Source organism: Oryza glaberrima, chromosome 2 (genome assembly GCF_000147395.1).
Source record: "Oryza glaberrima chromosome 2, OglaRS2, whole genome shotgun sequence".
NCBI classification, from domain to species: Eukaryota; Viridiplantae; Streptophyta; class Magnoliopsida; order Poales; family Poaceae; genus Oryza; species Oryza glaberrima.
The window spans coordinates 14,753,845-14,765,583 of NC_068327.1; the positions used below are offsets into that span (position 1 = coordinate 14,753,845).

Genomic DNA, 11,739 nt, shown 5'->3' on the forward strand with positions numbered 1-11,739 from the left:
ATAACGACCGTCAACAGTAACGCACCCGCGTCATTCCACTAGAGCATGATGTTTTTTTTCTCTGACATGATCAAGGAAATCATGAATATTTTCATGGATGATTTTTTTCGTCTATGGAAAAACCTCCGATCATTGTTTATAAAAAATAGACAAAGTCTTGCAATGATGTGAAGAGGAGGGCTTGGTACTTAATTGGGAAACGTGACACTTCATGGTCCGTGAAGGTATAGTCCTGGGACTGAGTCTCCGAAAGGGGAGTTGAGGTAGATAGAGCAAAAAAAATTGAAGTAGTTTAATAGTTTTCACCTCTCACCAATGTTAAAGGAGTTCGTAGCTTTTAGGGTCATGCGGGGGTCTACCGTTGGTTCATTAAAAATTTCTGTTTAGTCGCTAGACCCCTAACTAGCTTGTTAGCTAAGGATGTTCTCTTAAACTTTCATGATGATTGTTTAAAATCTATTAATCTAGACTAATATAAAAAAAGGAAATCGTCGCCCAGACCGCCCGCGCCTCCTCCTACGCCTTCTCCGCCTTCTGCCACCGCGCCTCCTCCTCCTCCTTCCGCTGCCTCGCCTCCTCCCCACCTCCCCTCGCCGCCTCCTGCGCGCGCCCGCAGGACAGCCGGCCGCCGCCGCCGGCTCCGACTGCACGCCCGCTGGAACCACGCGCCCTACCCCGCAGCCTCCTTGTGCACGCCCGCCGGTTCCCCACTCCCTCCTCCACCTCTTCACAATCTCATCCCGTTCGCCCTGCCGCATGGAGCCGCCGCTGTCTACTCCTCGCGCTGTCGCCGCCGTTTGCCCTTCGCGCCACCGCCGCCGACTTGCGCGCGCCCGCCGGAGCCACCTCGCCCTACCCCGGCTGTTCGGCCTCTTGCTTCCCTGCTCACACTGGGACAGAGAGGAAGGAGAGACGGGATCTGCCCACCCTGCCGCACCGCCTCCTCGCGCGCGGGCCGAACAGCCGGTGTCCTTAGTTCCCTACTCGCGACGCGATGGAGAGGAAGGAGAGGGGGGATCTATTTGCGCCGACACCGTCTCGCCTGCTCCTTCAGCTCCGTCCTGCCTTCGCCGCCTTGCCGTACCACGCCATAGTCCACTGGAATGACCTCGCTCGCGGAAGACGACTTGACGACATCCCTCTAAAGTCTAAACCAGGTACTAACTATTCTCCCCCTAATCAGTTCAATCTGCATTTTAAGTCTTGAGTGCTCTCTTAATTGACTTCAGTGATTGTCAACACAGGGATGAGCTGAATATATTTGTCTCAGATAAATGATTTCTACCAGTTCTCAAATTAGATGGATGGCTGCGGCAATCTCAGTTTTGTTAGTATAAGCTCTTCAAGCCTTTCAACGCTATGGCTATCAGATCTTTCTTCCCTAACAAAATTGATAACACAACCTGCTACTACAAGTATTTTCAGTTAAATTGATTAACCATTGCAAGTTCATTGAGATATTAATTTCTTGCAGGTCATAAACTGTCCAGATTTGAATGAACTCAGTGAGATTTACCTATCTGATTAATCTGATGGATAATCTAGGTCGTCATGCTCAAATTTGAGAAGCGCGCACATATCCTCAATTCACTAAACTGCCTTTGATCTTTCTCAACTCCAAGTATTGTTTCTGATTTTACTTTTATATGTTCAAATTGACTTGATATAGGTTACATATTTTTACCCAGATAATTTCAAAATCAGAACCGACCACCAAAATGTTTATACATCCGTTGATTATTTTTTTTGTAGTAAGGACTGCTGATATATTTTGTCTTAGTCTACATTGGAGAACAATGTTGGTGGCTCCACACGAGCAGTAGCAGAAGGACTTCCGCAAGGTGCACCTCTCCATGCTTCCTCTGCAGCGCAGGAGCAGTTCAAGAGGCTCTTCCCACCAGCACGCTGGGCCTGATGATCAATGCCAATCTCACGTCCTCACCGTGCCCTTCTATCACCAGCTTGTCAGCCGATCAGAGGTAACTCTCACATCTCCTGCTACTAAGTCTGCCTCGCTTTCCTTTTCTTTAGATGTGATATACTACTGTTCGGAAAACAATTATTTCTTCAATACATTCATTTCTCAGGTTGTGGAGGTTGAGGTCAATGGACTGAGGCAAAAGAGTAGTGCTGATAAACGAATGCAGGTATATACAAGTCACTGGTATAACATCCATTTCAGATTTCTATAGAATTATTTTGTGAAATGTAAGCATACCTCTTATGCTTCCATCTCCATGGAATTCATTCAGGTAGTTGGAGATGTTTATCTTGATGAATCCATCTCCATGAAAGCTTATCTCTTGGTTTGTTAGTCAACTTCACATCACCTGACTCATCGATTTCATCAACTTCATTTGTCTTTAGTGTCGATTTGATAAACGACGTTTGTCTGTATCCGCTGCATTGTTGCTGCTAATATTATCGCCTCCTTACTCTACTGCGATAGATTGGGTGGTGGTTTCTTCCCTACGACTGCCATTGGAATTTGGAAATCTACCAAGCTCCTATTTATTCTGGTCATGAGAGGGAGGAGAAAACATCTCTTATCGCCCATTCGCTCTCCGGTTGCAGCAAGTCTACCATCATAGCCTCTGGTGAGTCAAGCTATCATCATTCCTCTCTGATTCATTTATATTCCTTACAAAATTTGACGTGTTTTTTCTGCGTGGTGCCCTGCCTGCATGGTGTAAGTCTAAATGGTTTGTTGGGCTTGAGATTTGGATCGATCCTAGCTTTTAAATAAGTAGCTTCAAAAATTTAAAGGTACCTTATTTTCACCAGTTAGGCATTGTTAATAGAATCTAAATTTAAAATTGCTAATGAAACGCATGAGAGAAATTTTTCGTTTGTAGTTAGATCTGTAGATGCTTGCATTATTATATAGATAATGATCGCTGAAAACTGCCTATTTTTTGGTAGAATATTTCTATGACTACCTCAAAAGATAATAAACTTATCCGATTGTAATTTAGCCAAATACATAATGAACTGATTTTGTTGCTTAATGAGCCAAAAGCACTATTTGATCTCTACAGATTTTTTTCCTCCAATCCTCTACTGCTACCTCTTTATTCTGTTGCGGTGTATAATCTATGCATAATATGTACTAACTTTATGCTTCTCGAGTTGAACCTACCCAGCAATTAAATTTTGCCCTTTTACAGTCTTATGTTGTATGACACAGACTCATTCAAATAAAAAAATCTATCTCGCCCTGTGACCTGTTCTGGTGCCAAAATCAAGGATAGTAAGGGTGTAATGAAGTGATGATATACCATTCAGTCCGGGACCTCATGGTGGTGCGCAATAGATATGATTAATACATATGGCATAATAGTGTTTGTACTTATCTTTCCATTGGAATTTTTCTATGTAGATCATCATGCCCAATCATGTTGTTACAAATCTCAAATGACAGAATAATGTCTATCTATACATAATAAAGTAAGTTCAAATGCAGCACAATATATGCGCCTAAACTTTGCAGGTACTGATTTTGCAGTTTAGTTTTCTGTGAGCTTTATGATATGTTCAAACCGAATTTTGTTTTTTGCCCAAAGAAAACAATTTAGAGAAGTTTTGTTTCAATCATAATTATTATTTTGGCCGAGTTTACCCTGCTAAATGTGTGGAAAATTAGCTCATTAAAATCTCATGTACATGTTTATATATCCAAATCAAACTATTTAATGCTCTTCAGACTATGAAAGAGGAAAATTGGGAAACATTCACTGCTGATTCACTGATCTATTCTAAGCTGTATTTGTACATTTACTAGCTTTTGATAATATATGACTGCTATCTCGCTTTTTGATGAGTTAGCTATCGTCGTTTATTCTCATAATAGTTGAACTCTTACAGGCTTAACCATTATCTGTGTAATCCATGGCATAAAGTAACATAAATATAATGAAAATAAGTTTCTCACTGAAAAACAATTGTTAAGTTGTAATACAATAACAAATTAGTTTTATTCAATGAATTACCAAGACAATGTTTACAATACTTTTATTTTTATCAATGACTATGAGCTTTAATTTGTGAGTATATGTAGATGTACATTAGCAATGAATGTATTTTTCTTCAATCGTATATGTCAACGTGCTTTGCACGTGCACGTTCACTAGTATCTTAAAAGAAGCACTCATTTCAGCACCAATGATTCAACCCCTTGATTGGTCATTGTCGTTTGAAATCATGTGCAATGCTAGTGATTATGTTGTAGGTGTCGTTCTCAGCTAAACTAAAGATAAAAACACCATGCTATCGCGTATGCTATTAAAACGCTAATAGGAGCTCAATTAAATTATACCACAACTGAGATGGAGCTCCTGGCCCTTTTTTTTTGCAGTTGACAAGTTCAGATCTTATTTAGATGGAGCTAAGGTTATTGTTTACACTGATCATGCTGTATTAAAATACTTGCTCACTAAGAAAGATTCAAAACCTTGGCTTATTAGATGGGTTCTCCTACTTTAATAATTTGATCTTGAAATTAAAGAAAAATTTGGAGTAGAAAATTACGTAGCAGTTCATTTGTCGCATATGCTAAGTACTAACATGCATGAACAGCAAATAAATGATTTTCTACGGGATGGCATGTTACCAAAGTAACATACTCGCAACCCTGGTGTGCAAATATTGTGAACTTTATGGTTGCATGGTATGTACCACTGGGGAGAACAAAAGGTGCATCATCTATGATAGCAGAAGGCACTTGTGGGACGAACCGTACTTATACCGAGTCTATGTTGGACGAACCGTACTTATACCGAGTCTATAAAATTCCATGCATCACCATATGAAGGCCATTGTGGTGCATTTCGCGTGCAAGCAGAGATCTGGCGGAGTGCATTCTTCAGGCCCACCATGTATGAAGATATAAAAGAATTCATTTAAAGATGTGCAGGATGCTAGAAGCACGGAGGTATCACTATTCACGATGTGATGCCCTTAACATACAATATTCAAGTGGAACTATTTGATGCATGGGTCATCGTTTACATGGGACCATTCCCTAAGTCCATTATTGCGAGTACATCCTAGTGGCTATTATGTGTCCAAGTGTGTGTAAGCAATGTCATGCTGCTCCACCGACGCCAAGCACGCCAGCAAGATGTTCCACGAGGTCATCCTTCCTCGGTTTGGAACACCGCGGATGGTAATAAGTGAAAAAGGGTCTCACTTCATTAATAAGACATTCCAAAACTTTTTACATGAGCTTGGGGCGTAGCACAACATTGCAACCCCATACCATCCCTAGACAAGTGGTCAAGCAGAAACATCCAACAAATAGATCAAGAACATTTCGCAGAATACCATACATGAGATGGGGAAGGCATGGAAGAACAAACTACACTATGCATTTTGGGCATATAGGACCGCATACAAGACACCTAAAGGCATGTCACCTTACCAGCTCGTATATGGAAAAACATATCATTTACCGGTCGAGCTGGAGCACAGAGCACACTGGGCCACCCGAACATGGAATATTGACCTAGGAGAAGCCAGACATCATAGATAGTTGTAGCTATCATAGATGGAGGAATTGAGGGATAAAGCCTATCACGATGCCAAAATGTATAAGGAAAGAACAAAAAGATGGCATGATAGGCGAGTCATGGTGAAGGAATTTGAGGCAGGAGACATAGTATTGCTCTTCAACTCTTGGGTGAAACTCTTCGTGCATGGAAATCTTTAGACATAGTGTTGCTCGTCGCCACACTCACTACATGATATTTTGCATGTTTATCCTCTCATCTCTCTAAATTTTGAGTTTGATAATCCGTACCATGAAACATATCTGAAAATTAAACTCAACTTTTAAAATGTGCCCGAATAATTTAGCTAGAGTTTATGACTTAACTAAAACTGTCTTGCATACTCTATGTTCCTTGCATATTACCGTGTGCTTGTGAACATATATCATTAGAAACACATGTCATCTAAGTGACTGATGAATGAGAGATTATTTGCTAATATGACCCTTGTTTTCTTCTATTGAGTCCTTGGGAATATTATAAAATGAAAACAGTATAAATTTATGTACTCATCGATGTTTTGTTCCTACCAAAGCCATATATCGATCTTATTGATAAACCTTAAAACATATGCTGCTTGTTATCATTTTCAGTTTGGTCAAATGGTTGAGTCTCTTTTTAGATTCTTTTCATACTTTCATGATCATCCATGTGCACATATCCACCATATATTGCTCTCCCTCTACACGGGAGGTTCAGCAAAATATTCCATCCACCATCACATGATATACATCTTCTCTGGAAATCAGCATCAACCATCATTCATTCACCAAATAAAAACCCAACATGATTATGATTCTCCATCCTACTATCCATGCCAAATGAGATGAGCTAAAAAAATGATGATGTTAGAAAATCAAAATGCTCACAAGAGAAGAAAAAATATTCTCTAGCATGATGAAAAAAAAGATATAGAACATAGCCATGTTCTCCAAATAAAGTATAAGGAGGAGGATCATATAGAAAATGATATCATCCCATTTTCCACCTTTCCACATACACATCCCTTTCCACGCACATGCACATCTTGATCATAATTGTATGTCTATTAGTCTCCTTGGATCTACCTTTTGACTTTACAAAATATTTGATGCAAGTATGTTATTCTTATTCCCTACCCTGAGCTCTACATAATCCTTATTAGAAAGGTAGGATAAGAAAAGGCAACATCAAATGCCTTGACGAGAATTAAACACAATGACGGTATGAGAGACTCAATTTAGGAGTAAAGTAAAAAAGTTATGTTTTATGATAAAAAGAAAAAACCAAGATAATTCATTAGAGGGAGGTAAAGGCGATCGGAATAAAGGCCGTTCCATTCTTCAATCACCCAAGATGACATGATAGACACTTGAAAAGTTCATGGTAGAATACAGAATATACTACCAAACTTAGTGGAAGGGGATTATTACTAACCATTTCCACTAGTATTGGTAAATATATGTATGCCGGTGATATATAGATGAAAACAAACCCGCCAAGCGACGATGAACCTCCGACCAATCATACATGAGCACAAGGATTGGGGGGCCAAATGTCAGTCAAAACAGACTAAAATTGAGCTAATCCAGCACTAACCGTCATAGGGGCCCACCTATCATGCATTAGAGAAGGTTGGTGGCCAGAGGCGGTTTGCCTGGTTCGGCCGAACCAAGGTTGGCGGCCTCTCATTGGATGTTGATGGCGGTTGTGGGTGAACCGACCTCCACAACCATCATATGTCCAGATAAAAGGAGGAGCTCAAGTCACTCTCAAACATACAACAAAGTGGAGTACAACTCACTTTCATATTTTAGGCATCACTTTAGTTAGTGGAGAAAATAGGTAGAGAGTGAGGGGTAGGTCCGAAGGAGTGCCGGAGCTGTAGACACTCTTTCCTCTCTTGTACCTCGGTGGATGCTTCTTTAATAAAGTAAGTGTTCAAGATTTATTTTTGGTATTTAATTTACTTGCTTAAGTCAGATATATTCCCATCGTTGCAGGTTTGTCACTTAGTATTATTATTAAGCGCTCTAGCACTAGGACTCTGGATAAATAAGAAAGTTTATTCACGAGGCTAGAGTAGTAATCAATAACATAAGCGTGGTGTCTAGGTCAGTGGTTATCTTCGTATGTTGTGTGCTCCATGGAAAGTGAGGTAGGAGGAAGGTGGTGACAGTCCCGTCCGTCCTTTGTATCCCTCCATGTTCGGGTATATCATAGAGCTACAGGCTAGACTTAGCTTGGCAGATTAGAGGAGAGCCGGTGCTCGAAGCAATCCATGAGGCTTTACATTTAACATAAGTTAGTAAATTAACCCATAGGAATCATCTCTAGACTGAACCTACCAGTAGTTGTGCTTGGATATAATTATATTCCTACATATACATACACGTTCCCTGCGATTAGATACCCTTGGAATACTCTAAGGTGAAGTGCTACAGCGGTATCCGTGCGCTTGCGGATTTATCTGTGACCGTATCAAATACCAACAGGTAGATACAAGGAATCATCTCTCCTATCCGTTGGTTTATCATCTTTTAAAATTATCTCTTGCTCTCCTATTGCCTCTACAACTGCGGATAGGTGTTTCTCAGCAATGAAGGTTGTGAAGAATGCTTTGTGCAACAAGATGGATGACAAGTATCTCAGCCATAGCCTCATTTGCTTTGTAGAAAAGGATATGTCGGACACAATCACTAAGTATCGCCGTGGAAAGGATGCACTGTATGCCCTATCTATATTTACCATTTAGTAATATTTATATGGTTTGTGCTAACTTTATGTTGTCTTTACAGGCAATAACATTATTTGGAAGGCATATCTATATATTACTATTTAAGATAATGTAATATCTCAAAGTTTTTATAAGCTGCAATGAGGTGAGTTTCACTTAGCTTTCTAACTTGTTATGAGTTATAGATGCATGCCACCAGTCATTTTTTATCTTGCATCAGCCCCTGCCTGTTAGAATATGTTTCTTTGTCTGGGAGTCCATGTCAACTAGCCAATTTCCAAATATATGAACAAAACTATGTGGCCTTTGTAACCCAAATGAGATAAAGACTACTCTCCATAGAAATTTAGCAAACATGGCACTCAAAGAAAATGTGTTGGATAGTTTCATCATGCATACAAAAGCAACACTTTTGAACTACCATTCCAAATCCTTTTTGTAAATTATCTTTGCTTAACACTACCCCTTTGAGCAAATGTGGCTTTGTGCGGAAAAAACTCAAACTTGGTAGGGTAGACATCCATTTATATAATTGGATCCTTGTACATAAGTTGTTGAGTACTTCAAGTACTTACCCTTGTGATATACATCTCAAATATATTGAAGAAGAGAAGTTCTTTTTTTGAGAGAGGTTGAAGAAGAGAAGTTTGTCCATAGCTGAAGAGGAGTTTTATAGTGTCTAGCTTACCTTGCTGCTGATTGCATGTCTAAAATGTCGTTCAATTTGGGCTATAATGAAATATTCACCAATATTTCTGCTGGTCTATTAAAGTTTAATAGTTACTCGTAACTCATTTATTTTGGGCTATAATTTAATATTCACCTATGTTTTTGTTGGTCTATTTTATTTCCCTAACGTGCACTAGCTTAACCCCAAATTAGTTTTGAACACTTAACCTAAATGTGTCTATTATGGTCAGACACTCTCTCACGGCACTAACAAAAAGTGAATTTTGTTGTTATGTTTTTGTCATGATCTCACAAGCAATGTACATGTACGTTTCTAGAGTGCAAGCTTATGCTAGCCTGATTGTGAATTTAGTGTAGTTTGTTTTCTCTTTTTGTAGCTACACTACCAATAACCTATTGTCCTCTAGTCATACCACGTAATCACACGGCAAATCCCTAACTCTCACCTTTAAAAGCATGTCTTTATTTTCTTGGGTGGCACTAATACAAAATCTTTTTCAGCATTCCTATGTGCGATAGCAAGAAAACATGGCATAACTCTTGCTTCACTCTAACAAAAAAAAACACTTTTCCAACTTTAAAACAATGGTATCTATGTGTTTAATGATCAATCAAGCATATAATGACGACTTACAAGTTTTTACCTATGCCCTTTTTGCATCATCTTGTTTGCAACAGACAAACTAGATATTCCTTTATGCTATAAACACATCAGCATGATAAAGAGATTAGGTAAGTTTGTTATCCCTTTTTGCATATATTCTCGTCTACTCCGTGTATATAAGCTCCTCTCCTCCAACTCGTCCATCCATCACCAAGAGCAGTGGGAAACTAAGTGAATAACTATGGCTTCCATGTCTACCATTCTTCCATTGTGCCTTGGCCTCCTTCTCTTCTTCCAAGTGTCCATGGCACAATTTTCATTTGGGGGAAGCCCACTTCAGAGCCCACGTGGATTTAGGGGAGACCAAGATAGTCGTCATCAATGTCATTTTGAGCACCTCACCGCCCTTGAGGCAACACACCAGCAGAGATCTGAAGCTGGATTCACTGAGTACTACAACACTGAGGCAAGAAATGAGTTCCGTTGTGCCGGAGTGAGCATGAGGCGCTTAGTCGTCGAGAGCAAGGGCTTAGTTTTACCAATGTATGCTAATGCTCACAAGCTTGTCTACATCGTCCAAGGTCTGTACATTGTTTGAGCAAGCTCCAATATATTGTGAACAATTGTAAATGGTAGCTATTTTCTTTTATTTTTAATTGATAATATGTGGGGTTTTTTTAATTGAGTGGATATATTGCAGGTCGGGGAGTGTTTGGGATGGCGCTGCCTGGCTGTCCAGAGACGTTCCAGTCAGTTAGGTCTCCCTTTGAGCAAGAGGTGGCAACAGCTGGTGAGGCTCAATCATCAATCCAAAAAATGAGAGACGAGCACCAGCAACTTCACCAATTCCACCAAGGTGATGTAATCGCAGTGCCAGCTGGAGTAGCCCACTGGCTATATAACAATGGTGATTCTCCTGTGGTTGCTTTCACTGTCATCGACACCAGCAACAATGCCAACCAGCTCGATCCTAAAAGAAGGGTATGCGTACATATGCTCCACACAAGCATAATGAATATTCCATATCACTATTTTGATTTCAATGATAACAAAATGCTAATGTGTATTGTATACTATGAAATGATAAATGGGTTAGGAGTTTTTCTTGGCTGGAAAGCCTAGAAGCAGCTGGCAGCAGCAATCGTACTCATACCAGACAGAACAACTGAGCAGAAATCAAAACATCTTTGCTGGGTTCAGCCCAGATTTACTTTCTGAAGCCCTGAGTGTGAGCAAGCAAACTGTGTTGAGGCTCCAAGGCCTGAGTGACCCAAGAGGTGCCATCATTAGAGTTGAAAATGGGCTCCAGGCACTGCAGCCCTCTCTCCAAGTTGAGCCAGTGAAAGAGGAACAAACCCAAGCTTACTTGCCAACCAAGCAGCTACAGCCCACCTGGTCGCAAAGTGGTGGAGCTTGCGGCCAGCAAAATGGCCTAAATGAAATTATGTGTGCATTTAAGTTGAGGAAGAACATAGACAACCCACAATCCAGTGACATATTCAACCCCCATGGTGGAAGGATCACAAGGGCCAATAGCCAGAATTTCCCAATACTCAATATCATCCAGATGAGTGCCACCAGAATCGTTCTCCAAAATGTGAGTATAAACAAAGAGAAAATTACTATAGTTTGTAAGCATAATGTATGTAGTTTATGCCAAGTATTTGTCATGTTGATTCACTTCCATTTTTGTAGAATGCCTTGCTTACTCCTCATTGGACGGTAAACGCACACACGGTGATGTACGTGACCGCTGGCCAAGGGCGCATCCAGGTGGTGGATCACCGTGGTAGGAGTGTCTTTGATGGTGAGCTGCACCAACAGCAGATCTTGTTGATCCCACAGAACTTTGCAGTGGTGGTGAAGGCTCGACGTGAAGGATTTGCGTGGGTATCCTTCAAGACCAATCACAATGCTGTCGACAGTCAGATCGCAGGGAAGGCCTCCATTCTTCGTGCTCTACCCGTTGACGTGGTCGCCAATGCTTATAGGCTTTCAAGGGAGGAGTCTAGGCGTGTAAAGTTCAACCGCGGGGATGAGATGGCTGTCTTTGCTCCGAGGCGTGGGCCGCAGCAGTATGCTGAGTGGCAGATCAACGAGAAGTAAACTAAATGTGTAACGATCTTACTGTAATGAATAATGTGAAGAAGATCGCCTACACCTCTTTTTCCATAAAAATATCA

At 40.6% G+C, this 11,739-nt stretch overlaps 2 protein-coding genes across 3 annotated transcripts; both read left to right on the plus strand.

The window, feature by feature from the left end:
• Positions 1 to 512: 512 nt before the first annotated feature.
• Positions 513 to 7,274, plus strand: LOC127764297 (uncharacterized). 2 transcript variants are annotated; one of them, XM_052289155.1, is made up of 6 exons: positions 513 to 1,157; positions 1,245 to 1,979; positions 2,088 to 2,147; positions 2,253 to 2,306; positions 2,450 to 2,597; positions 3,168 to 7,274. In XM_052289155.1, the coding sequence occupies exons 2-6, from the start codon at positions 1,854 to 1,856 to the stop codon at positions 3,221 to 3,223; spliced, it is 444 nt and encodes a 147-aa protein (XP_052145115.1). In that variant the 5' UTR covers positions 513 to 1,157; positions 1,245 to 1,853; the 3' UTR covers positions 3,224 to 7,274. The 2 variants fall into 2 exon arrangements, 1 of the variants encoding a protein (XP_052145115.1); XR_008015851.1 differs by lacking the exon at positions 513 to 1,157 and having other exon boundaries at positions 1,958 to 1,979; positions 2,253 to 2,597; positions 2,695 to 6,685.
• A 1,572-nt stretch (positions 7,275 to 8,846) lies between these two features.
• On the plus strand, positions 8,847 to 11,739 carry LOC127763899 (cocosin 1-like). Its single transcript, XM_052288700.1, has 4 exons — positions 8,847 to 10,137; positions 10,257 to 10,537; positions 10,653 to 11,153; positions 11,252 to 11,739. Exons 1-4 carry the CDS (start codon positions 9,798 to 9,800, stop codon positions 11,660 to 11,662), a joined length of 1,533 nt encoding a protein of 510 aa, XP_052144660.1. The 5' UTR covers positions 8,847 to 9,797; the 3' UTR covers positions 11,663 to 11,739.